We start from the raw sequence: 27,916 nt of genomic DNA on the forward strand, positions 1-27,916 counted from the left end.
CAATAGGAAATTCACAACCCTCCCCCATTCAACACTGCCCTCTGAGGCCCAAGAGATTTCCTGAGGCTATAAATAACCACCACCGACAAATCCACTTTTTACAAGACTTAACTCTTTAATATAATATAAATAAGGCGGCATAAAATACCAAGTGCAGATAAAAACTTCAACAACATTCTGCTTTAGAAGCAGTATTGAAATTAAAAAAAAAAGGCCCTTTTGCCCCGTTAGGATTTGTCTTAGGAATAAAAAACAAAGCAGAGTATATTCCTTAGCAAAATATCCCATGGAATCTAAGAAGAAAGTCAGATGGAGTTTGGGCTGGGTCTTGGACTTGAGTTGATCCCTGATCTCTTCAAAGAGCATCAGATGAGTCCAGAACAGGGGTTTGAAAAGAAAAAGGCTGCAATAAATAAGGTGATTGACCACCCATGGTTCAGTGGCTGCCACTGCCAAGTGCTTTAAAGGGTTGGGCCATGGCATCCAAGATGGCACAGAGGGATGGCTACAGCTCCCTGTGGGAGACCAGAATCAGTGCAGAGAGGAAACTTTTCTCCTGCCTCCTGCTTTTACTCAAGTCACTTTCACTCAATCATACTGCCTTAATAGGCAGGGATGTTAGTACCCTGTGTTATCAGTAACCTACATGAACTAGAAGTTAGTTTTAAGGTTTGTTTTTTTTTTTTTAAGGTAATTTTTAACTACTCCTAGCCAGGGCCTTCACCTTCTCTGATAAATTACCTTTTATTTAGCAAACTGTCCAGAATCCCTGGGAGGAGTGGCTTTTATTAAGAGTCAGAGAGGTAGATGGGGAAATTGTTTCTTTTTCTCAGGCATGACAGGGATCCCACCCCTGAAGATAAATAGATGAGTTATTCAGTAACTCTATTCCTAGAGCAGGGAGGGGTGTAAAGTTGGGAGAGCAAGGTGATTGTTCAACTCCTTTCCTCCCTCCCCCACCCCCTTTCTGCTACTGCCAAATAGAAGAAACCTAGGGTGCAAGTGAAAACTACCATGTGCTGATGCCACCCATGCCAGGCTCCAATGCTGGAGAACTTCTACGGTCCATTTCTTTATGAAATGCCTGTTCCCATGCTCAAGTCCTCCATTACCTGTGGTTCATATCAAATACCTTTGGGGCAAAACTGGCTAAGTTACTGCCAGTGCCCAACAATGGCTGGTAGGCTGCTGGGTAGGAACATGGGAAGGCCCTGCTTCCTTTCTCTTTTCTCTTTTTTTTCTGACACATTCTGTGGTTTTGCTTCTGAGTCATGCATACAGTGAAATGCAGGCAGGGATGGATTCCGTAATACACATTTCTGCATCTTGCAGAACCCCAGTCAGGAGGTTACATCTAGGCTGACAAGAAGCCTTCCTGGGCTCCTTCAGAGTCCTTCTAGGTGTTTGTCTTATGAAAACCCAGGGAGATGAGCAGGTTCCTTCTGGCACTTCTGCCGCCCGTGGTTCTCTCACTGATCATTTCTTATGCCTTCCTCAGTTCTGGGACTCAGAGTCATGAGACACAAAAGATTAAGAAAGGTAGACTCTGGGGTCAGACTGTAAGAACAGATGGGTCTTAGCACCAAAAATGTTGGAGGGAATGGATACTTTCTTCACGATCACCATTAGGCTCTGAAATTAGACCTCAGTATTCTCTCTTCCCCTTGCCCCCAACATATCTTTTTCTAATCTTAGCTTCTTCCTGCCCCTTCCCCTTTTAATATTCAACTAGAATCCACACCCAACCGCACCTTCTATACACCCCATTATTCTACTGGCAAGAATGCCAGCTTAGTGGCCACCACAGAGAAGAGACAGGTGAGAGAAAGGGCAGAGTGGGGGGAAGCCAGAAGCCACACAAGTGAGCTTTTATGCTCTGGGGAGCAGATATACTATCAGGCTGGGGCAAGGGAGTTGTTCAGTGGAGGCTGGAGGAACCTGCTTCATTTCAAATCTTTACACGCCCCCCTCATGTAACTGAGACATCAGCTTACACTACCTTGTATCCCCACCATCCTTCTTTTCTGTTTTTATATAAATAGTAGCCAAGATGGCTACATAGGAGGTGAGGTTGAGCCTGGAAATTCTAACATTAGGATGTAGGTGGTACTTCTGGTGGCAGGAGCCCAGAGCCAAAGACCTAGTAAGTTTTAAGAAAAACTAGGTGCTTCTTTCAGCATCAGCCCTTTGTGCTCTCCTTGTCATTGCCTGAGACTCCCTGCTCTGCTTGCCCTGAAAGCAAAGCTATTCAAGTAGAGATTGTGGACCTGATATTAAAAAAAAGAAGAAGAAAAAAGATTACACCCAAGTCAAAAAGCTTGGAATTGTTCCTCAGTTTCCTGCTATAGAACACCAGCTCCATAGTGGTTGAGGAGGAGGAAGCACAAGGGAGAGAGAAATCAAACAGAGCTTAAAAAGGAATGATTCCTAAAGTAAATGGAACCATCAATCACCAACCAGCCAATATGGCATAAAAGCAGTCAAGTTGTTGCCTTTGGGGGTCCCCAAGTCCCACATTCCCTGCTCTTAGAGGCCACTGGCTTCCTCCAGAGGATGAGCACCAACTCCCAAGAAAGTCTGCCCTTCTTCTCAGGTCTGGGGTTCCAAATGCTTCTGAAGGAATGGGACCTGGGAGAGGAATGTTCTATGGCCCCCCAACCTTGGTCCTTGAATTTATGCTACCCTAAGAGAGGGTCCGTTTCTGGAGTGAGCTAGAGTGGTCAGCAGGGATATGCAAGGAGTACTCACTAATGAGGGTAGAAGCATTCTTCAGCATCTCATAGAAGGAATCTACTGTTTTCCGATAGAGGCTTCGCTGAAGGACAAAGGGACAGAAGAGGTTTAAGGGTTCTGCCCGTCTGAAGACCTCAGGGATGCCCACGGTGTGAGGCACCTTGTGGTTGCCCACGAAGAAGTGATAGAGTTTCTTTTCTAGAAGGCTCTTCTCCAGGAGGCGGAGCAGGTCATTCAGTCGGGATTCCAAGTGCCCAGACCCCCAGTCGGAAGCTGGCCGGGCCAGCAGCAAGTGAAGCAAAACTGTCTTTAGGTGGTAGTTGCTGAGACCACTGATACCTGTCAAACGGTTTTGCTTTGTTAGCAGAAAGGAGGCAATCTGAAGGCAGCTAAGGTGACATGCATTTTCTGGTAGTGCCTTAGTGATCATCTTAAGAAAGTGTCTCTCATAGACCGCAAAGGAAAGGAACCAGTGTGTACTAGAGGCTGGGGCCCCCACAGGACGGCCTCTGGGGAAGTGAGAGACAAAGTATAGATCTGAATCCTCACACTGGACCACTGGGATGAGGTTGAAGGGGATGAACTTCCCTGAGCGAAACTTGATCCTCAGGGATCCTGGGGTATCCAGGTGGCCAAAAGCCAAGTCGAACTCATACTTGCGGGAGATGCGTTGCCAAGCTCTGGTGAGGGCTGTCTGGAACCACTTCATGACCTGGTCCATATCCAGGAATGGAGAATCCTTGAAACACAGCAGGTCTTCCATCTCGCTGTTGGGTCGCATCTTGTTGTTCTTACTGTGCAGAAGGCAGAGTAAGTCCTCCCCCAACTTGGTCTTGCCACAGATGCAACTCAATGAGTCCTCATTGACCCAGCCTACCTTGATCTGGCCATAACCCTGGAGGTCCAAGGGGACTGACTTGCTGGTACACCAGACCTCTGGGCGGAAGCGATAAGGCTCTGGGGGTGTGAAAGGCACAAAGAGGTCACACAACAGTGGCTTGTCCACTCTCCAGTTCTCATACACGCTACCCACACCAATGAAATCTTCTACCTCCATGTCAGTGTCCCGGTTGCACACACTCCTCAGGGCCTCCAATAGATCATCCACAAAGCCTTCTACGAATTCCCGGGTCCGGACTGCATCGCCTGTAGTCCCTCGGATGCATCGTTCATAAAAGTGGGATAGTGTCACCTTATCAGGGAGATTGATGCCTTTGAAGGTGATTCTTGGGCTGTGAAGGTCATCTTCCTCTCCAGGAGAGTCAGGTGGGATGCCATCCAGGTAGTCCTGCCTCCACAACTCAATCATCAGGAAAATGATCATGCAGAGGGTACTCCATAGGTCCCAGGCCAACCGGCCTTCATTCTGCTGTTGGCCATCTTCAGCAGCTTGCTTCAGGGTCTCCTTCTCCTGCTCCAGCCTGGCCACCTCCTCTTCCAGTCGCAGCTGTTCCAGCTGCATTTTCTCCTGGTGTGCCCTCATTTTGTGGATGATTTCCTCCTCGTTTTCTGGGATTGTGGCATTCTCCCAAGGAAACAGGATTGGATGATTGATGATGGCAGTGACCACCACTAGGCAGACCCTGAAGATTCCTGCTGTCATGCTGAAAACTTCCCTAATAGGAGAAAGAGAGACAAGGGGGAAAAAAAAGATGAATCTCCAATCCACTACTGTCCTAATTATTGGATTGTCCCTGATCTTTTCTACTGCAAACTTATTTTCTTCTCTCTGTAAACTCCTCGGTAAATGGCTCTCCTTTCCCTGTCCTCCTCCTCCCTTCCCTCAACAATTTTGGTTATTTGCCCCACCACCTCCCAGGCAAGATAGCACAGGCAGGGTCAGCCTATGATAATTATGAAGTTGTTCAAGTTTGTCTTTGGAATTCCATAGCCCTTCCCCAACTGTTTAGCTGGCTAAGCTCCTTGAGTGACACCCAAGCTGAAATCAGCTGGGGCCATTCTCAGTAAGACAAGGAGAACAAACAGTCCCCTCCCAACCCTCCCTCCAGTGCATGATGGCACATGCTGGGAGAGGTTTTTTTGATCTTATTTCCATATTTCCCCTTTTATGTGTTCCAATTCACACTCAGGGAGGTTCACAGTCTTAAGAAAAATCATTTTCTGTGGTAGTGATGAGAGAGGCAGGAAAGGTTTTCCTCCTTCATGACCATCTCTAGAAGGTATCTTTCTTAGGAGACAGGCTACAGATTACCCATAACTGGCCAAAAAAGCCAGTCTCAGTCAGGCCAACTTCTCCTTAATTATGCCAATTGGAGGAGTCAAGGGGGAAAAAGTAAAAGGAATTTCTAGGCCTCCATAGAATTCAGCAAGAAAAGAGCAGCCTTTCATAATGAATTCTCCAGGGTCCCATTCAAGATAACACCTGGGAAAAGGGTGAGAAAGTAGAAGATCTGGAGGGAGTGGGTGTGGAGCATTGTTCCAAGGAAACAGAGACAAGCAGATGCTCTGTTCTTGCCATCAGAGAAACCACAGTGGAAAGAATTACTGGAGTCAAGGCTGGCAGAAGTGTGAAGCCAGCCAAGCCTATGTTTGGCCTTATGAAACCTCTCTGTTCTTCAACTTATCACCTCTTCCTGATGCTCCCTCTTAGGCCAACAGCACCCTCTTGGTCTCCCCTCTTTCAAAGCCTGCTTTCAGGGTCGTCTTGACCACTGTTGGTATAAATGGCTGATGATAGATTAAAATGATCTAATAAAGGGATTCAAATCTCTCCCAGAAGGATAGGCATTTACCAAAGGATCAAAGTTTTATTTGTTTGTTTCATTTTGTTTAAGCTAAGGGAAAGTGCTAGAATTTGAGTCAGGAAGACCTGAGTTCCCATCCTGCCTCACTTTCTAGCTGTATGATCCGGGGCAAGTCCCTAAACCACTGCCTGCCTCAGTTTGCTCATCTGTAAAATGGATATATTAATAGCTCCTACCTCCTAGGGTTGTTGTGAAAATAAAATGAATTAATGTTTATAAAACACTTTTCAAACCTTACAACACTATATAAATGTTATTATCATCATTTATTATTATTATTATTATTATTGTTCCTGGCAGTAGCCAGTGGGAATCAGGGGCGGATTTTTTTTGGGGGAAAGTTTTTCATTGTCCCAGTGATCTTAACTGCACACTTCTAATGAGTATAATATGAAATCAAAGTAATCTCTTACATCAGACTAGGACACTACCTTTCATAGGAAATCTACATAGGACAGATGGGTGATCACCTCATCATTTGGAGGGAGGCATTCTTCATTTATATAAATAATAATCTTCATGATGAGGAAGTCTTCCTTTCATCTAATATAACTGGCTTCCAATATATTCTTTTTGCCCATAACTGGGAAAGAGTTGTAGTCTCCAGTGTACTCAGAAAAGTCAACGACTAGAGACCTAAGATGGAAAAACAGTGCATGGGCTTCCCCTCCTCTGAGCCTCAGTTTCCCCATCTGTTAAATTAGGCTAACATCACCAGTCCTGATAGAGAAGCAATGAACTATTAGGACAGGACACCATATACATTATCAGATATGATCACTACATTGGATGTTTGAGTTTAAACGCCTTTGTTGTTGTTCCAAGGAGGGCTTCAATCTAGAAGTGTGTGTGTGGAAATTGGATATGACTGTTTACATCAAAAAGGATCAATGAAATATCCCTATCTATCTATCTATAGCTCATAATCCCCATCCTTCTGACTCACAGGGATATTAGGAGCATGATATAGTTGTTTGAGAAATGGTTCTAGAGAGCATAAAGCTCACTCTACACACATACAGAAACAACTGTCATATAGTAGACAGAGTTTTGTACTTGGAGTCCTGCAGGAGACCTGGGTTCATGTCCTGGACCCATTGTAACCTTTGATAATTTCCTTAACCTCTCTGGTGCTTCATTTCCCCCCTAAGATGAGCCTAATACTAGTGATATCATCTGCCTCTCAGAGGAGGTGTGGGAATAGCACGTGGCTGACCTTAAAGCACGATGTTGTTGTGAGTTGTTACTATGACGTACATGGTGATCTGTGTTCCATTGAATGGAACGCTGCCTACTCTAAACCCAAACAAAGGGAGGAAGGCAGACAAGTGGGATGGACAGGCCGTTGGTTCCCATGGGGAAAGGAGGCGTTGGGCCAGCAGGTTCCTGAGTCATCACCTTTGTGAAATTAACAGGTCTCCAGCAGACTGGACCAGGATTCCCATCTGAGAGCAGAGCTATAATTCCTTCCTCATTAAATTTTATGAGTCCCCTTTGTTTCCAACACTACAACAGTGATGAGGCTGAGGAACTGGTCCAAAGCAGGGACGGGGGCCTGGGTGGCTCACCACATCTCCCCCAGGGGACTGGAGTTTGAATTTTCTGCTACCTCCTCACTCCAATCTCACCACATAATAAATAAGTGGGGTTTGAACTTCCAGGAAAGAACCACTGGGAATCAAGATATTGTGTGTGTGTGTGTGTGTGTGTGTGTGTATGCGCACACATATCACATAGGATGGCAGTGTGAAGAATTTCTACTGATTATGAGAACCCATAGGGACAACTCCTTGAGAACTGGATGAGACACTTGCCAAAAGATAGTATAACTTTAAAAAAATCAACTACCTACTCTTGTGAACTCCCAGTCCTGGGCATGACTACCCCTGAAATCAACTTAGTCTCAGCTTGGGGTAGCACACAGACTGAGGGATCTGGTTTGAGGCAACAAGATTAAAAAAAAAAAACCAGGGTCACCTTGAGGGGTAGCATTTTTATCAGGCTGCCAGGAAACAGGCAGGAAATACTGTTAAATTCCTCTGTCTCCCTCTCCTCCCCATACTGACTTTTGGAAAGTTATAGTCTCACTTAGAGGCTGATACAGTTTAGAAATGGAAAGGATCTCCAGAAGATCATGTAGGCCATCACTCTCATTTTTACAGATGAGGAAACTGAGCCCTAGATGGGTTCAGTAACTTGGCCATGGTCACATCAATAATATACAGCAAAGTCTGGATTTGAACTTGGGTCCCCTGACTTCAGATCTAATTATCTTACTATGGTGAGCTCCTGCCTTCTGCTATGAAATTTTATTAGGGTTAGGGTCTTGGAGAGAGGCTGGACACTTCTATATACACCACTGCTTCGTGTGTTCATATCTATCTCTGCCATACATCCTAAACACCAGTCTCAATTGGTAATCCAGCCTGGTCTTTCATATTTGCCTCTCACTGCTATCTTTCAACCTGCTTGGTCCTCTAGGTAGACTCCTACATCCAGATACTAGCAGTCTTCTCTCATTCCATTCTCTCCCTGGCAGGTTCCCCATATTTGGTGTATAATATAAGGTACTTAAATAAGGAAGAATAGGTCAAGATTCTCCTCCTCCTTCCCAGGTCCATAATTCATAGACCTATAGGATCAAAAATTTAGAGCTGGAAGGAATCTCAAAGTCCATCTAGTCCAATTCCCTCATTTTATAGATGAAGAGACTGAGGCTCACAGAGGTTACATGACTTGCAATACATAGGTAGTCAATGTTAGAGGCGGGATTAAAACCCAGGTCCTTCAGAGCCAATACTCTTTCCATTGTGTTTTGCTGCCTATGAGTTAGCTGACCCTAATAGTCACAGTCACTAGGTTGTGAAGAGTCTAGTGTATACCTTGTGGAACAGCTGGGCCTGTACTTCTGGTACTAATCCAAGCCAAGACCAAGGTGTTAAAGGTATATGGGGAGCAGGGGAGGGAGTGGGATAAATAATCCTGTTATAGGTTTTGGTTGTCTCTGGAGAGAGATGATCCAGGGAAGGGCAACCAGGATGGTGAAGAACCTTGATCCTATTGCAATATGAAGATGAGTCGAAGAAAATAAAGATGCTCAGAAGAAAAGATTGGAGAGAGAGTGGGGGAAAACATAATAGTGATCCTCTAGTACTCAACAAGGGCTGAAACATGCAAGACTTGTTCTGGCAGAACCAGGAACAATGGCTAGAAACTGCAAACAGGGAGATTTAGGCTTCACATCAGGAGGAAGTTCCTAAAAATTAGAGCTACTGAATGCGCTACCTTGGGAAGTGGTGTTTTCCACTACTGGTGGTCTTCCAAGATTACTTCTCAGGCATGTCAGAGTGGATATTCTTTTTTTGGGAGGGGAGAGGGGGGTATGGATTGGATTTGATGACTGCTATAGTCTTCCCAACTAAATATCCCAACTATAGTCACTCCCAACTTAAAAAACAAACAAAACATGATTTTGTGGGAGGATATCCCTGAAAAAATCTGGGTGGGACACCTGGTCCTGGGCAGATATACCCTATCCATCAGATAATGAGCTATATTTATAATTAGGAGAGCAGCCTTGGTCCAGAAGGCATAGATCTATGATTTCCTTAATGTAGGTATTCTATCTACCAGTACAGATTACAATCCCTACCCACTTCCTCCACTGCAATCTGTCCATGTTCTTCTCCATGTCCTCCAGAGAGGATCCATCAGATGCCCTGGAGACATTCTTCTGGCATGTATGGTATCTTGAGATTATATGTAAAGCACAAACTTTAACATCTTATGTAAATGTTAGTTATTTTAAACAGAACTTGAGGTGTGACCAGCTCACTTTCTTTTTTGCTCATCCATAGCCCTGATTATACAATTTACATTAATTTGAGACCACACGGTTCTCAGAAGGTCCACAAACTAAATTTTAATTTAACTGTTAGTACTTGGGCAGTTAGGTGGCACTGGGCCTGGAGTCAGGAAGACCTGAGTTCAAATCTGGCCTTAGACATTTACTAACTGTGTGACCCTGGGCAAGTCACTAACTCTGTTTGCCTCACTTTCCTCATCTGTAAAATGAGCTGGAGAAGAAAAAGGCAAATCACTCCAGTATCTTTGTCAAGAAAACTCCAGATGGGGTCACGGGGAATCTGTCACTACTGAAATGCCTCAACAACAACAAAATTCTGAACATTTAACAGTTCCTAGTACTTAGTAGGTGCTATGTGAATGGTTATTCTCTTTCTCTTAACACTTAACACAGTGCTTGGCAGACCATAAGCACTATATGAATGCTAGTTATTATTGCTGTTGTTTTTATAATTATTATTATCATGCAAGTCTTATTCAATGACCAATGAGTTAAAGGCTTTACATATAAACCCAAAGGAGATTTTCTAAAAATGGAGAACAAAACCTCACCTAAGGGGGGAGCCAATAAGACAGAATGGATAAAAAAATCAGCAAGTGTGCAAGGAGCATCTTTTGGGGGCCCTACCTTGGGCCCCGGGGGAGATAGGAGACACACAGTTCCTGCCCTTGAAGAGTTCACAGTCTGGCTGGGGAGATAAGACTTAGACATATGGAAAGATAACAGAATTGTAGAAATGTTGTAGCAGGGAAAGCAACTGAAAGCTCATTTCCTTCGAACTCTCATTTTTCAGAGATAAACAAAACCAAACTGAGGCCCAGGATCATGTAGTTTATTCCTATAATGGTTTGACAGGGAGATCAACAGTGGTTTGATGTGGGGGATCATAGGATCTGGAACTTTGGAGTCCATTTAGTTTATTTAATTCCTTCATTGACAGAGAGGGGGTTGAATCTCACAGAAGGGAAATGACTTGCCCCAAATCATGATAGACATGAACAAATAGATGCTGATTAGGGAAGGAGAGATCCAGCTAGACTAACTGTTCTTCACCTTTGGAGGACCTAGTTTCTCCTGACTTTCTCTCCACCTGGATACCTTGAACGCAGAGGTGACACTCCATGAACCACCTTCCACCACCGCTTTTGGAACTGACCACTGTTCCCCTAAGATATTCTCAGAAAGAACACAAACCCAAGAGAAATCAGGTTATGCAGAAGATGTGTTTTAATAAAACAAACAAACAAAACCCATGTGATCCTGAGCCTCAGTTTAGGATTTCTATTCCCACAGATTATTATCTCTCAACTCCTCTGGTGGGCAGTCAAGGTCAGATAGTTGGGTCGACAAGCATTTAATTAAGCCCTTATTATAGGCCAGGCACTGGGCTAAGGGCTGGGGATACCACGAAAAGGAAAAAAAAAACAGTTCCTGCTCTACAAGAGCTCACTGACTTAATAGGAGAGAGTGTACAAATGACCATGTACAAACAAGGTATAGACAGGATAAATTAGAAAGATTCAACAGATGAAAGGCACTAGCATGCAGGTCCTATACATCTGTCCCTCCCTCGTATCTCCCCTCCCATCTCTTCCTATCCCCCTCACAATCCTCTCCTCTGGTCTCTTCCCTGTCTCATGACAAATCCACCTTAATCAACCAACCAACATGCATTTATTTTATTAAGTGCCTACTATGTGCTGAGCACAGACACAAAAATAATGAAATAATTCCTGTTCTTAAGGAGATGATATTCCATCCTGAGAAGCAACTGGAATTGTATCAGGCAGATGTCAGGAATCTTTTAGGTCAAAGGGCCTCTGGTGCTACTAATCTGGTACTTATGAGCTAAGGGCAAGCATGGCAGAAGAGAAGGGAAGAAATTGGCATATGACATGATACTGGCAAATGAAGCTAATATATTGAATGAAAAAGGTAGCTAATATATACATTTTCAAACTCTGATTTTCCACTGTCCCCTTCCTCTTAGCTTTCAAACATGCTACTAGGGTCCTTCGCACACACTGTCCCTGTCCCCCCCCCCCATCTTCCACGGAGAAAAAAAATTAAATACCTTCATTTGACTTACCTGCCCCTTGTGACTCACTCCCATTTTCACTAATATCAAACTAAGCCTACTGCCTTTACTTACTCACCTCCCAATTCCTCATTACTTTCCTGCAAACTGGGTTCCATCCTTGCTACTGTACTGAAACGCTTCTAAGTTTTCCACTAGCCTCCTAATCAGCAAATCTGATGACTTTCTCTTATTTCTCATAATTCTCAACTTCGTTGTGGCACTAAATTCGTTTGATCACCTCTCTTCCCTTGGTTTCACTGATACTGCCCTCCTCTTCACCTATCCCCAAAGCATTGGCACATCTTCCCAGGTTTAATCTTCATCTATCTCCCTTGAGGAATATCGATTACTAAGTCTTAACTTCCGCTTCCTGCAAATGATTCTCAGCCCTGACTTCTCTCTTGAACTCTGTACTATAAGGAGACTCCAGTTTAGATGGAACAATATTCCCTGAAATCTTACCTGGTACCTTTTTTTGCCTCTGTGACTTTGTTCATGCTGTTTCCTCCCTTCTAACATAATTCTACTTCCAAGGCCCAGCTCAACTTCCACTTCCATGAAGAGTTTCTGGACCACTCTGGTATCTCCCTTTTCTGAAACCCTATAGCACACACGGGCTCTAAGGAATTTAGGCACTTAATTAAATGATGCCAATTCATATGATACTTAACTATTCCAGGAGTCTTGTTTCCTCAACGGCTCCTTGAGGGCAGGACCCTTCTTCCTGTCCCTTCACAGTGCCTAATTTAGTGTTTGGTACAAAGTAAGAGATAAGTAGATACCTGTTGGATGAAGGAACAAAGTTTCTCTCAGGATCAATGAATACTGTACAGTTAGGAGTCAGCTTCAGCACTGACCTCTAGCCCCACCCATAGTGACAGTTAGTTGGCAGAGAATGTTCAGAGGTAAGGCACAGGAAGGGACAATGGGTGCTTGGGTGGAAAGGCAGACATCCTTCCTGCCCTCAGACTGCACTCCTTTCCTTAGGTAGAAGGTTAGAAAGGGAAACATGCACACCATTAATCTTCTCCTGGGGACAAAGAGTCCTTCCCTCCCTGCTGCCAGATTCCAAAACGTCCAGTATCTCAACACAAGAGCATACAAAATTTCCACACTCTCCTGCCTCATTCTACTGTTAGAGGGATTGCTGCTGGGTATGTCACTCTTCTGATCAAATCTCTTCCATATTTCCCCATTACATACTGAATAACAGCCAGACTCTTCAGCCTGTTCTCCAGAGCCCTCCATAATCTCACAGTCTGCCTCCACCACAAACTATGATTCAATCAAACTCATCTACTTCTTGTCCCCTGAACACACTCCATGCTTCCACCTCCATGCCTCTGCTCACACTGTTCCCTATATTTGGAATGTTTTCAGCAGTCAACTGTATTTCCTCCTTGTATGTCAGTTGGACCATGGCCTCTGAGATCTTCTAGTCCAGTGTTGTCAAACTCAAATAGAAAAAGGCTGCAACTTTTTTTCTCCATGGAAGAGAGGGAGAGGCAGTGTGTGCGAAGGACCCAAGCTAAGAGGAAGGGGCCAGTGGAAAAGGCACTTGGAAAATGACAAATTAACATGCCGATATTAGCCAAATTTTTATTTATTTTGTTAAACATTTCCTAATTACATTTACTCAGAAGTTTTGTGTGTCTGTAATAAACAGCAAGTTTGTTAACTCTGTATCTAGTTCAACCCTAAATTTTGCAGATGGAGAAAATGAGGCAAAGTTAAGGAAAAGAGATTTGTCTAAAGTCATACGGCAATATAGTCACAGATCAAGGATCACAGATTTAGAGGGGAAAGGGACCTTAAAGGCCAATGAATCCCACCCTCTCATTTTACAGATGAGGAAACTTAAGACACAGAGAGGTTAAGTGACTTGCCTAGGGTCACACAACAATCAACTGATTGAGGCAGGATTTGAACAAAGGTCTTCCTTAGTCTAGTCCCCAATCCACTATATATCAACATACCTCTTTTGTCTGTTTGTTTTTTGCTTTTTTTTGGAGGGGGGGGGTGATCACTGGGCAATTGGGGTTAAGTGACTTGCCCAAGGTCACATGGCTAATAAGTGTTAAGTGTCTGAGGCCAAATTTGAACTCAGGTCCTCCTGACTCCAAGGCCAATGCTCTATTCACTGTGCTGCCTAGCTGCCCCACCAACATACTTTCTTAATCTTCCATACTTTTGACACTTCACCATGCCAAATTTTCACAGAATTGTAATTTAAATTTTAGTGGGAAAGTGGGTGAGAGTTCTCCACACAGTAATAGAGGGATAAATATTACAGTAAAACAAAGGCCCCTCTGTTTTATAGCAAAAGTGCTTTGGAAAAAGTACATTGTGCAGCAATTTTTCCATATTACAGGACTCATCTGTACTTGTTTCTCTTATATTTTTCTTCTGCCTATTCATTCATATCAGTTAAGCTGTTATTGGTTGACTCACTCCAAGTAACCAGTCTACCTAGCTATATCTATGTTCCTGTCCCAGCTGACAGCTATAGTTTTCCTTCCTAGAGCTTGGCCAGGCTAGGTCTAGGCTTTGAAGACACAGAGCCACTCTGGGGCACTCAGACAATACCCACTGGCAGACAATTTGATTTGCCACCTCTGTTCAGGAGGCTCAGGGTGGCTGGAACATCAAACAAGCCCCCTTTCCTTATCCCACCCCATGCAGAGGAGAAACTAAGAACAGTCTGGCCTGAAATCAGTCCTTCAGAGCTCTCTCTCTTTGTTCCCTCGATAACAAAGACAGATCAGAAGTGAGACATGGCCCTGTCTGCTTCTTGAAGGCTCTTCCAGCACCATCAGAGAACGAAAATTCTCAAAGGCTTTCTAATGGCTGGAAAGAGGCAGCTTTTCACAGTCACTTCTCCTTCATGTCACAGCCAGTCACATTCCCTCCCTCCTCATCCCTCTCTTACCCATATGCTGGTAGAAAAGGATCATTCTCCCCAGGAGCTATTAAACCTTTAGCTCCTGGCCTGGGAAGCCCCTTCCTGTACCCTCCAAGAGCCCTCACCTGTTCTGCCCTCTTTCCCAGACTGTACCTGGCATGATGTAGAGACCAAACTCAGTGCCAGAAGAAGATGGGGAAAGAGCCGGGAATATGCACGCACACACACACACACACACACACACACACACACACACAGAGGCTGTCTCTGGGCTTGTAAAGATCTAACAACCCCTTTCATCATAACAAGGGGGAACAATAACATCAGACCAAAAAGAAAGAGGCCAGCCCAGTTATAAAAAATTAAGAGCCTGATTGTTGTGTTCTCTGCAGCCAGGGACTGGCTGAACAATAGAACTGGGGTGTCTGCCTTCCCTACCACCCTCCTACACCCTGGTTGCATTACTCAGAACCAACCGGTTCTATTATTTTGAGAACCAAGCCCCTGGGACTGTAAAGTCATAGAATACAGTTAGCATTGCCAGCTGCTTCCTCCCATTTATCTCCTTATTAACTTGTATATTCACATATAAACTCCATTAGCTCTCTCCTTCCCTCCCCTTTCCCTTGTTCACCCATCCTTCTATATCTAAAACTCTTCAGGCTGTCTTCCTCCCGCCCTTGCTTTTTCAGAAACGTTTTCTGGGAAGGGGAGAGATGGGGCCACCAAGCTGGAAAACAGTTTTCAGATAAGTAGAGATGAACTCTTCTCTCCCTCTCTCCTTTCAAATGATAGGATTAGTTTACCTTCTAGCTGGGGAGGCAGTAAAAAGATCTGGGTTTGAATCCAATGCCTGTCACCAGCTTGTGGGACTTTGGGCAGGTCACTTAAACATTGTAGTTCAGCTTTCTCATTTGTAAAAGGAGAGGGTGGGGAGATGATCTTTTTTTTTTCTTTTTGGAGTAGGGAAGGTAGGACAATTGGGGTTAAGTGACTTGGACAAGGTCACAGGGCTAGTTTTTTTGTGTTAAGTATCTGAGGCTGGATTTGAACTCAGGTCCTCCTGATTCCAGCACTGGTGCTCTATTCACTGTACCACCTAGCTGCCCCTGGAAGATGATCTTTGAGACCTCTTTCATATCAAAATCTTATGATCCTATAATTTGAGTTTATCATTGGAATATAAAAATGGACACAATCAGACTTCTGAATTTACTCACAATGAAAATACTTTGTGAAGGTGTGGAGGAGGGATTATTCTGATCTCTTGTTTTCTTTTACAGATATAAGGAAATCTCCAGAGAAGAAAACTCCATTTGCTACTATAGATCAGCTGCCGTTCTGTAACTCATAGTCTTGAGTTGTCTGGGGCACTACAAGATAAGTGACTTGCTTAGGGTCACATGGTTAGTTTGTATCAGAGGTGGGATTTGAACCTAAGTTCAGTTCTCTATCCAAAGAGAAGGAAATCAGCATAGTTAAAGGCAGCTTCAAAACCAAATTTGAGAGAAATTCTAGGCCCTTTTTCCAGGCCATACATTCCTGATAATTACATGAGATCTCTTTCAAAAAGAAAATCAGAGGGACAATTAGGTGGCCCAGTGGATAGAGCACTGATCCTAGAATCAAGAGGACCTGAGTTCAAATTTGACCTCAGACACTTTCAAAATGAGTTGGAGAATAAAATGACAAACACTCCAGTATTTTTGCCAAGAAAATCCAAAATGGGGTCACAGAGTCAGACACAACTGAAACAAAAACGACTTTGTACAAGCCTTTGTTTTATAGAGCCTGGGAGACAGAAAGAAGTGGCTCACATCGAAGGAGAAGATTTAATTTCCATCCTTAAATAAATTTACCACCTAGCAGCAATGAGAGTGTTGGTGGTGCAAGATGGGGGTGGGGTAGGATGATTAGCAAAATCAGCTGATAATTACCAGAGATCCCAAGGTTTACAAAGGGCTTTCCATACATTATCTTATGTGATACAACCATGCTGGGCAGTACTATTATTTATCTACATTTTATAGAAGAGGAATCCAAACTTTAGAGAAATGAAGTGACTGGCCCAGGGTCACACAGCATTAAGTGTCTGAAGCCAGAATTCAAATGCCAGCCTCTTAAGTCTACTGCTCTTCTCATTCTGCCCCAGTGCACTGTGGGTAATTGCTTGTAGGGACAGATTAGTATGATACCAAAGCTGAAAAGGCAAGTAAGAGCTGTGTGAATGAAATGGCTGTGAGATCGTGAGAGATTCTGGGGGGCAGGGAGGTGGACTAGGTTATACTGCTGGGGTCCTCTTCCAGCCAGAGGATTCTGGAATCTCTAAGGATTCTGCTCTCTGGACTTTGCAAAAAAGGCCCTGTTTGTCTACCAAAATCAATTAGGGAAAAAGGACATAAGATTATTTTGGATGTTGTAGGAAGTGTATGTGTGTGTGTGTGTGTGTGTGTGTGTGTGTCTGTCTGTTTGTCTAAGGGCAAGAGGTATGCTGAGATACAAGACATATTGTACAACTCACAAATGGATAATGCTAGGTGACTCCCGCCACACGTTTTCCATTTAGTTTGGGTCTGCTGAAGCCTTGTATTCTCAGTGACTGTGGAACAAAGAAGTGTGAGAACAAAGGCCACTTTCATAAACCCGAGGCTGAGGGCTTGCAGCTCCTTTTCTACCCTCCCAGGATAGAAGGCTAATGAAATACATTCCCAAGAGGATTGCTGTTTATAAGCACATTCCCTCTCAGTCTCTGGATGGGCCCCAAACTTCAAGATCTCCTCCCTCCGCCCCTTTTCCCTTCCTGCCTCCCTCCTCATCTGAAATTGGTTTAGAATGGAGAATTCAGAAGGGGCTGGGGCTCCCTAGTCGACAGCTACAGAGAAAGGCAAAAGCAAAGGGGGGGAAATCAGCATAGCCCAAGGCAGCTTCAAAACCAAATATGAGAGAAACTAGACCCTTTTTCCAGGCCACACATTCCAGTCACTCTATATTATTTATCTGTGGCTTAGATGTTTCAATAATTATGTGCTATGTATTTATCTAGTGACTTTCATTAGAGGTTCTCAAAGTACTCTGAATATTATCTGGTGGTAACTGTTATTAACCCCATTTAAAAGATGGGGAAATTGAGACCCATCTGCCTGACTTTACACAATGAATCACCCAAAAGAGTGGGAACAGACTTAAGGGCATGGAAATAGGAATAATAATTAGCTTCTCTCTCATCTTTGTCTCAAAATTGCTTTATCTTTCTACACAAAGGATTAAGATATAATCTGTAAATACCCTTTCCATATGCAAAGGGTCATAATCAAAGTAGAAATGCTACTTCCTTAATTAGCTTTGAGACTTGTAAATAGAAGCATCATTCATGAATTAGCTCACTGTTCTTTATAGCATAGAAGTCTGACTTCCATCTTTACCCACAGTGATGTTTATACACTCAGGCAACTGTATCCAGGGAAATTTTCATAATTATTGCTCTTTACTCATGTCTGACTTTTCATCACCCCCATTCAGGGTTTTCTTAGCAAAGATACTGGAGTGGCTTGCCATTTCCTTCTCCAGCTCATTTTAGAGATGAGGAAACTGAGGCAAGCAGGATTAAGTGACTTGCTCAGGGTCACTTTTTTTTTTTTTTTTTTTTTTTAGCAATTGGGGTTAAGTAATTTGCTCAAGGTTACATGGCCAGTTATTTCTGGGTGTGGTGCTAAGTATCTGAGGCCGGATTTGATCCCCAGGTCATCCCCACACTGGGGCCATGCTCTTACTCTCTGAGTCACCTGGCCGCCCCTTCAGGGTCACATTCTTAATATATGTCTGAGGCCACATTTGAACTCAGGAAAATGTGTCTTCCAGAGTCCAGAGCTCTATCTACTCAGCTGCCCATTTTTTAAAAATAATTTTTCATAAAACCTAAAGTTAAGCCAAAGTAAAGGCACTAGATGATCATTTAGCTCAAACTTCAGCCTCAAAGCAGGCCTGCACTACCCCTGTTTCATAAAGGTGACCATATTAATAGCTAACACCCATCTCTCTTTCAGATCTGTCATTTATAAAGTTCTTTATCTATATTGTCTCATCTGACCCTCACAACAACTTCTAACTAGGCACTATTATTGTCTGCATTTTACAGATGAGGAGGTTAGGGGACTTGCCCAGTAAATGTGGGTGGCATGATTTAAACCAGATTCTCCTGACCCCAAGCCCAACACCCTAGACCCAAGCATCATCAAGGAGAGAGAAGACTGCCCACACCTTCCTTCTCTAATCTATTTTTGTTTCTCATCACTGCTCTAGATAGGAAGTACATCTTTAGCTCTACTGCAACGTGTTCTGGTTGGTTCTTTGGCTCTGTCCCCTTTCTAGATTTCTGTATAACAGAAGCAGTTAAGGGGACACAGCAGGCGTGACTCATCACACTGCAGACAGAGCTACTAGCCAACTAAGTGAAGAACTCAGAATTCTTATATGTGCATAGCCCCAGGGTTCGGAGTTTCATAAGTGGAAGGGAGGTCAAGGCTGCTGTCCCCAGTGTCAACCTCAAAAGATTAAAGGATCACAGAAATAGAATTGGGTGGGACTTCAGAGGTCATCTAGTCCAGCACTATCATTTCACAGGTGAGGAAACTGAGTCACATAGTCACAGATATTCAGTGGCAGGAATGGGCTTTGAACTCATCTGCTTTCAAGTCTTACAGTTTTCCTATTGTCACATACTGCCTCTCAAGGGGATCTCCCCAAACCTTCCTCTCTTAGGGACCCTCCCAGGTAAGGGAGAGCCATAGCTAAATACATGAGTTTATTTAAATCCTTTGTGTCCATTTTCAGTTTGTTCCCCCTGGGGGGAGCGGAGTCAGAATTAAGAGTCACAGACTATTACAGGTAGAAGGAACTTTAGAGTTCCTCTTGTCCAGCCCCACCACATACCTTCCCCCATTTTGCAGATGAAGAGGCTGAGACTGAGAAAGGGGAAGTATCCGGTTCAAGCAAATACAAGTAGTTGCAGAGCCACAAAGAGAATCTGGGTCTCCTAATTTCTGGTCCACTATTCTTAGCACTGTATGGCAGAGTAAGAAGACAGAGATAAGTGTAGACAGATTCGGGATCAGCACTAACAGAAAACTACCTATCACCTTTACTCCACACCCACAAGCCACATCTTGAAGAACTCTGCAGGAACCCCAGGGCTCCTCTTTCCTCCCACCAGACCCAGAACCTAGTAGCAGTGGCAGCAGCAAAGATGGAGCCCTAGGGACTTCTAAAGCTTCACCTTGCCTCTGCCTTGTCTTTAGCCTCAAAAAGACCTGAGAGACCAAGGAAGGTATAGGCTTTGATGACCTGTGGATGCTACTTCTGCTAAACCCTACTCCCTCATTCCCCCATCCCATCCAAGTGGCTCAGGCCTGGTACCAACAGAACACAGGTTGGCAAACCAACTCCCTGATGAAATCCCCAGAGAACCCCTAGGAACGTCTTTGAATATCCTCACTTTGGGATGTGCTTTCATGCCAATCAACTCCTAGCTGGTGTCTCCTGAGCATCTTGCCCTGTTGTAGTGGCATTGCCCTGGCAACAGGGATGACACACATAGGCTGTTACCATTCTGGTGATGTCACAGATCAGGATGGAAGCAGATGGAGGAAGGACTATATGACAAAGTGGGAACTTGTTGCAGCCCAAATTCATTTGGAGACATTTTATATAGTTCATCAGAAGGGACTTCATAATCTGATTAACCTCTATCTAGTTCCACATAATCTCCCTGATCCCCCACAAAAGAAAAGTGTCCTCATATTCCTTTCCAATTTGCATGTCTGTTATAGGCCATTCCTAAAACGTAACTCCTTCTGTGGATCTTTCAAGCCTAAAAGAAACAGAAACTTCATGACTGGCAACATTGTGCTCACTGCTGAACAAATCCATGTGAAATGGTACCCTCTCCACCGTTCTGGAACTCTTAGAACCCCCGTCACCAGGGCCCTTTGCCCAAACTTGAGAGGATGATGCCAGTAGGGAGACGGTCAGACTCTAGGATTCAGGGACACAGAGAAGACCTCTGGGCTCCCGTAGTCATCCAGGGAAGGTTCCAGCAATGATCAGCAAGAAGCTTTAAGCAGCTCTAGTGCCCCTAAAAAAGACCATGGGAATCCTTTGGTATTATAGCTGTAGCTCTCTCCTAACTAGTGTGACTGCAGGCCTCATAGAAAACCAAAAGAAAACCTCATAGAAAACTAAGTCGAGACCATTAACTGGCGGTTTGTAAACTTTTTATTTATTTATTTTCGCTTTTTGGAGGGCAGTTGTGGTTAAGTGACTTGCCAAAGGTCACAGGGCTAGTAAGTATGTCAAGTATCTTAGGCCAAATTTGAACTCAGGTCCTCCTGACTCCAAGGCCAGTGTTCTCTCTATTCACTGCACTACCTAGCCGCCCCCTTTTATTTTTATTATTTTTTTTTTTTTGCTTTTTGGAGGGCAAGGCTTATAAAGTTAAAAAAAAAATACTTTGATAAATTAGTTCAATACAATAAATACTTAACAAATGCTTTATCTAATATTAACCGGTTTTTATTGTAATCTTACGTATTTAAAGTATTTAAAAACACTATTCTGAGAAAAGGCCCATAGATTTTTCACTAGACTGACTTGCCAAAAGGGGCCTAGGACACAAAAACGGATAAGGACTCCAGATCAGGTACACTAATTCTGCCCCTCAGACCTGGACACTCCATCAAAGCCTTCTGGTTACTACCACAGATCAAGAGCTATGAACCTCTTTGATCTGATTTGCCATTATCAGGCTCCTCAGGATTCTAGCTGAACCTTGATCTTTAGTGTTTAAGTCTCTCATGACCTCAGGACTAACCATCTTGAGACTATGTAAATCTCACTGGTATGATGGAGATTGCATGTACCTACACTTTATATATTTAGAAGGGAATTGACACCAGAAAGAAACACTACATTTGAACCCTAGAGATAAATAAAAATTTTATTGGTGAGGAAAAAAGGAATAAGCATTTATTAAGCATTTTACAAACATGACCTCATTTGATTCTTAAAACAAGCCTGTAAGGTAGGAGTTACTATTATCCCCATTTTACATGAGGAAATTGAAGCACACAGAGCTTAAGGTCATGAGCCTAGTGACCATCTGAGGCTGGATTTGAACTTAGGTCTTCCTGACTCCAGGCCCTGTCATCTATGGATTACAGTGTTCCCTGCCTGCCACCTAGTCGCCTGCTAGGCCTATCTGGAGCTAAGAAAACATAACAAGATGGAGGTGGAGGGAGAGGGAGACAACTGAGGAGGGAAGGCCACTTTGTGAGAGGTACCATACACCAGTATAATGATACCCAGGCCCACAATGTGCCTGCAAATACTGCCTGTAGGCATGTGTTGACATTGAATCAACATTTGTTGTTGTTTGGTTGTTTTTCAGTCTTGTCTGATTCTTCCTGACTCCATTTGGGTTTTTCTTGGCAAAGTTACTGGAGTGGTTTGCCATTTCCTTCCCCAGCTCATTTTACAGATGAGGAAACCAAGGTAGTGACTTGCCCAGGGCCACACAGCTAAGAAGTGTCTTGAGACCAGAGTTCTATTCACTGCACCACCTAGCACATTTATTAAATGCAAAGCAAAAAATATTCCATTCAAGTAGTCCCTGGTTGTGTGATAAAAGCAGGGGACCCCTTTGGGCTAGAAAATTGATCACTAAGCAAACTGGTTCACCAAGGGCAAAGGTGGAGAGGTGCAGCTCCTAATATCATCATCTTGGGGTCAGAATACACTGTTGCCCTTGATTGGTGGCTGATGACTGCAAGACAGCAACACACAGAACAGTTCTGGGCCTGTATATGCTAGGCTTCTATCCCAAGGTAGAGCATACTTCACCTAGGACCAAGGCCAGCCCTGAAATGGTGAAATCAGCACCCTCTGTATCTCATGAACCTCCTTTCCACACTCCTCCTAGGTTCAAGCTCTCAGTGCCCTCCTGCTTTCTTCAGACTTTCTCTTCTTGAAGTATTTGGTATAAGTCCTTTATGCCTGACTATAAATGAAATCAAATCCCTATATTCTTTCTTTCCTAGGAGGATGTGCATTCATAGGACAGAGAGCTGGGGGTGGGGTGGGGTGGTGGATATCAGAGGTCATATAGCCCAACCTCCTCATTCCTAACCGTAAGGTTAGGAAAATAAGGCCCAGAGAAATTAAATGGCTTTTTTTTTTAACTTTTATTTTGTTTTAATTATTTCACTTAATAGTACTTTATTTTTCCATTTACATGTAAAGACAGTTTTCAACATTCACTTTCAAAAGATTTTGGAGATTAAACAACTTTTCCTAGGCCACACAGAAACAGAGTCTGCTGATTCCAAACCCTGTGTATTGAAAAGCACATCACAGGTGCCCCTCCCAAACTCTCTCTTATGTTGGAGTAAAAAGCCATGTACCCTGTCAGATGATTTTGGGTTTCTGCAAGCAGGTGAGGCATTTCTCTTTTCTTAAATAGGGGACCCCTTGCTTTACCTAAAGACAGATAATAGCAAATATTTATTTAACACTTTAGGATTACAAAATACTAGAAGCACATAATCTCATTTGATCCTCCGAACCACCCTGTGAAGAAGATATATCCTCATTTTACAGAAAGATTAAGGGACTTACCCAGGTCACACACCTTGTAAGTATAAGTAAGTAAGATCCTAAGGCAGGATCTGAAACACCTTTTAAAATCCAAGTCCAATGCCCTATCAACCACAGTGCTGCCTCTGTCACAGAGAGGCACTCGTTATTAGATATCCCAGTTCCAGTCAGACCTGCTCACGCATTTGTCCTCTTCAAGGGTCATTCTGGACTTGGTGCCTTCAGCTCTTCACCATCTTTCCCCTTCCAATTTGGGAGAAAGGGTAGTTTAAAGGATTCTTTGCCAGTTTCCTCCTCTCCACCTTTTGCCCACTGGCAGCTGTGGGCCAGGCACCCTGCATAAAGCAGCACATTTCTTCTAGACACACCCGGGCAGCACTTAGTCATTAACTTGATCCATTCCAGTCCCCAAACTGGATTTGCTACCTCTTGCCACCCAGTAATTAAGAAGGGTATTTGTCAGGGATTCCCTGCTGTCACCAAGGGCTCTTTATTTCTCTGCTACTTTCTCTCATTTCTGATGTCAGACCAGCCACCTATCCCTAACCTTTCACTAACTAACCAAGGGCTCTCTTCTTTTCTTATTAAAAGAAACTGTCTTTCCTTTTGCCTTTCTTTCCCATTTTCCTAGCCCAGATCAGCTTTTCAGCAGCCCTGCCTATATCCCTGTGAGAAGTCAGTTTAGCCATGATATGGCATGCTGGCTAAAACACCTTTCCTCAGCAAACCCAAAGAGGCTTTCCATAAGACAGTGTTGGATTCAGAGACAAAAGGAGCCCAAACTGCAAAAAGAACATTTCTAACCTAACCCTCAACTCTCCCACCATCCTTCCTTGACTCTTATGGAATCCCAAGCAATACTACCCTACTTTCCCCATGGCGGGTGGTGGTGGGGAACCAGACAGGAACTCAGAATCACAGAATCTCAGTGTTGAAAAGGATCTGGTTACCTGTCTAACTAACCTCATGCCCAATGTAGAAATCCCTTCTGCAATATATCTGACAGACCATCCAGTCTCCCTTGGATTATTTCCCCTAGACAACCGGTTTCACTGTAGGACAAAGGAGGAGAACTTTTCCTTAGAAGGGCCCATGGAATCTTGCAGAGGAATTCTTAACCTTTTTTATGTCATGGACCCTTTCGATAATCTGGGGAAGCCTATGGACTCTTCTAAAGAATATTTGTGTCGCCTATATTCTTAACTGAAAGAAATGTTCAATTTCAGTTAGAAGGTAGTGAAAATAAAGATGTGATTTTTTTTCCCATCCAAATTCAGAGACCCTATAACATCTATCCATGGATTCCAAGTTAAGAACTGCTCATCTAGTACAATCCTTCCTCCATTGGTTTGACAGATGATGAAACTGAGGCACAGGGAAATGATCAATCTAGGGCCATGTAGCTAATTAAGACAGTTTAAGTCATTGAGGGAAAAAACTGTTTCTTCCATTGACTCAAAATGTATCTCCCTGAAATTTCCACTCACTGGTCCTAATTCTCCAGCTCCAGATCCCATATAGAACAAAACTAATCCTTCTGTGATGAACCTTCAGATATGTGAAAACAATGACCACATCTCCCCTAATCAACAAACATCCCCCAGTTCTTTTAACTGTTTCTCATATAACATTGTTTCAAGTTCCTTCACCATGGTGATTCTCTTTCAGACAACTTTGTTAATGACCCTCCTAAAGTGTAGTGTCCAGAAGTAGGTACAATATTCCAGATGGATCTGACTGACGAAGGTGACCTCTCTACTAATTCAACAATCCTCTTTTTAAACTTACCCTGTAGGAGAGATGTACTCGCTACTATATCCAGCTAAAACAACGTCCCCTCAGAGGTTTCTCTCCCTAGTTCCTTTAGCATACCTGAATTTTTGAGCTAGAACCAAAAGATCGTGTTCCTATATGAAACCCCCAAGTCAGCAGGATCTTTGAAAGCTATCTTAGCCCAGAGGTTCCTCTTGTTTCCCACACTTTCATGTGAGTACCAAAAGAAAAATAACCACACACATAACCCAGATGTTCTTTATTAAAAAAACAACAACATGCTTTGAGAAAAGTATCTGGGGTATGGGGAAGAAGTTAAAAGTTTAGAGCTTTTCACATATAAAAACCCTAGAAGCTAGATATGACTATCCTCTGAAATTAATCAAACTGTAGGCTGACATGAAAAGGAAATATTCCTTTTGTACCTACTCAATAAGAGTCTCAAGAAAGATCAGTCATACTATGCACATGGAAAATATGAGCCTGATATTGCCTAGAGCAGTCACACACATGTAGTAAGCAATGAGATGTAAAAGAAGCACTCATGATTATGCAGATGGAAGGAAGGAGATATATCAACTAAGCAGGTCATTATGTTATTACTGAGGGGGTGTGCATGATCCACGGTCTGCCTGGAGTCTGTAGAGCAATCCCTGGAACAGAACATGCCTCCCCTCCTCCAGCCTGCCTTCCCTCAGGAAAAAGGCAGCAAGAGGGCTTTTTGAGGGTCAGAGCTAACTTGCATTTGCTTGGGGCTTGGGCAAGAGGAAAAACTCCAAGCAAAATCACAAAGAGGAAGATGAACAGCAGAATTAGGTGTAGTTTTAGATCTAAAAGTAGAACTGAGTTTGAGGCACCCTCTAGCCTCAAGACCAATGCAGAATATTTTGGTACCCTGAAACCAAACCACAAAGGGGAAAAAAGCTTTCTCCTTAAGATCATAGCTCTAAAGCTGGAAGGTATTACAGAGGTCATCTAGTCCAACCCCTCTTCATTTTACAAATGAGGAAATTATAGCTCAAGGAGGTCAAGTTGCCCAAAGTCATATAAGTAGAAAGAATTTGAACTCAGGTCCTCTAACTTTAAAGCCAAAGATTTTCCCACTGTAGTAACCACCACACTGCTTCCTGTGTCTGAAAGAGATGGGCCATGCCACTGTGGGATACCCTCTTTTTTCCTTTTAGAGATTCCACCTTTTCCCTGAATATTGAACTGAAATGCAGGAAAAGGACATATAGCTCTAGTTACTGGGGATGGAGAAAGGCAAAGGATGCTAGCCATCCAGAAGAACAAAGTTTGGTCAGTGGAAAAATTTGCACACAGAATATGGGTCCTTATTACAGCTTCAGAAAGAGGAAGCTGAGGGAACATCTCATCGTGTCATGGTGAAGACCTCATTGCCTCACTCCTCCACCTACATAAAGCACTGACTGAAACTTTCACCTGAAGGACAAGTTGTCTTTCCCACAGAGATTTCAGGGGTCCAGGAAACCCTTCTTTCACCTTTTCAGAAAGAGGTGAAGGAAAAAGAACAAAAGTCTAGAAAGTGGAAGACCTAGGTTCTAGATTGACTTTTCCATTAACTAGCTATATAAGATTGGACAAATCACTTAACCCTCCATATTTCAGACTCCTTCCTGTAACACAAGTGGTCATGGCCCAGATCATCAGTTCTCAAACTTTTTGGTCTCTGGACTCCTTTGCACTCTTAAAAAATTGAGAACTCCCCAAAGAGCTTTTGTTGTGGGTTTTATCTATTGCTATTTGTAGTATTAGAAATTAAAATATCTCAGTATAAAAATAGTTTTGACCTTTTGGATCCTTTGAAAAAGTCTAGGGACTCCCAGGAGTCCCTGGATCCCACTTTGAAAACCGATAAGCCCCCTTATCAGCTCCACCTAGCCTTAGACCCTGCTATTGAAATCAAATGACAGAACTGGAAAAAGGGGCTGAAGACTGGGATTCCACTTAGAGTTAGCGTTGCCTCAAAATATATCAATAACAGGAGATACGGAATGATTCTATCCCTGCCTGGTCAGAATGGGAAAAGGAAAGCAGATTTGATAGTTTAACTGCATCCTTTCTCGGCATGGCAGAAAGAGGGAGGAAGGAACAGAACAAACATCCACTACATCTGTTGTCCACTTAACCCGGCCTTGTTCTCTGTTTAATCCTATCACAGAGTGCCCTAAAGTCAATAAAAATCAGTAAGAGCTCTGGCCGGCAGCTTAAAGCCCTAGATCTGGAGCTAGGAGCTCTAGTTTGTAGTACCGGCCCTGATACCAACTTGTTAGGTGATCACGAGGAAGCCGATTCTTCGCTCTGGGCCTCAGTTTCTTCGAATGTTAAGAGGGAATCAGTCTCTACAGTCTCTAAGGTCCCTTCCAACGCTAAAAAAGAATGACTATAAAATAACCTAAATCTCCTTCCCCCCTCATCGCACTTCTATTCCTCATGGCACCCACCAAGAGTATTTCTCCATCGCCCCCGAAGAAAAGTGTGGACAGGTCTAGAGAAACAACAAGACAGAAACACAAGGCAGTGGTCCCAGGACTTACCTGCAGGCAGAAGAGCGAAGTCTGCCAGCTGGCTCGCGGTCCCGCTACTTTCCCCCCACCCAAAGGCCAGTGGGTGGGTGGGTGAGTCCGCAAAAAGTTTACAGCAAGTTAGAAACTTAGGTGTGACAGCTGTTTAACTGCTGCCGGGTGTTTCTCTGCCTAATGAGCTCCGAGGAGCAGGCGATAACGCTGCAGTCTCTGATCTTTTAGCCTCCATCAGCAGGGCCTTAATGGGCTTCGGGGGTTGCTCATTTCCTGGATGTCAGAGAAACTTTTTTTTCCCTCCTTATAAGAACAAAACCCCCGCCTCAACTTTCAGCCTCGTAGACGCTGCTTAAGGAGGCACCGCCAGGTCTCGGGAATCCGGGGGGCCGAACCGGCCGAGGGATGGGCTCTGGGCATCGCCCTTGGGCTGGGGCGTGAGCCTACCCTGGGCGAGGTGGGGATGGGCACCGGAACCTAGAAGGAGCGTGCGGGGGGGGGGGGGGGGGGGGGGGGGGGGGTGGGGGGGGCCGGCCCTTAAAAAAAAGAGCGACTCCTGCGGGGGGGGGGGGGGGGGGAAGAGACCCACCCCACCCCCACCCGCGCCACCGC

The 27,916-nt window shown here is 43.8% G+C and overlaps 1 protein-coding gene across 5 annotated transcripts; it reads right to left on the reverse strand.

Annotated features, from left to right (window-relative positions):
• Positions 1-95: 95 nt before the first annotated feature.
• Positions 96-27,754, reverse strand: ITPRIP (inositol 1,4,5-trisphosphate receptor interacting protein). Of its 5 annotated transcripts, none has more exons than XM_069098903.1 (3): positions 27,323-27,754; positions 12,115-12,225; positions 96-4,349 (listed from the first exon to the last, which is right to left on the reverse strand). In XM_069098903.1, exon 3 carries the CDS (start codon positions 4,334-4,336, stop codon positions 2,684-2,686), a length of 1,653 nt encoding a protein of 550 aa, XP_068955004.1. In that variant the 5' UTR covers positions 4,337-4,349; positions 12,115-12,225; positions 27,323-27,754; the 3' UTR covers positions 96-2,683. The 5 variants fall into 5 exon arrangements, with proteins under 5 accessions (XP_068955004.1, XP_068955005.1, XP_068955003.1 ...); XM_069098904.1 differs by lacking the exon at positions 27,323-27,754 and adding an exon at positions 14,499-14,624; XM_069098902.1 differs by lacking the exon at positions 12,115-12,225 and having other exon boundaries at positions 27,323-27,753.
• Positions 27,755-27,916: the final 162 nt, after the last annotated feature.

Source organism: Petaurus breviceps, unplaced genomic scaffold, assembly GCF_028583685.1.
Source record: "Petaurus breviceps papuanus isolate PSGF00001 unplaced genomic scaffold, PetGlider_PUasm1.0 37, whole genome shotgun sequence".
Lineage (NCBI taxonomy): Eukaryota > Metazoa > Chordata > Mammalia > Diprotodontia > Petauridae > Petaurus > Petaurus breviceps.

What these genes read in the sequence shown, in the direction of transcription:
- ITPRIP (XM_069098903.1), bottom strand. Translation starts at nt 4,336, where the DNA reads ATGACAGCAGGAATCTTCAGGGTCTGCCTAGTGGTGGTCACTGCCATC.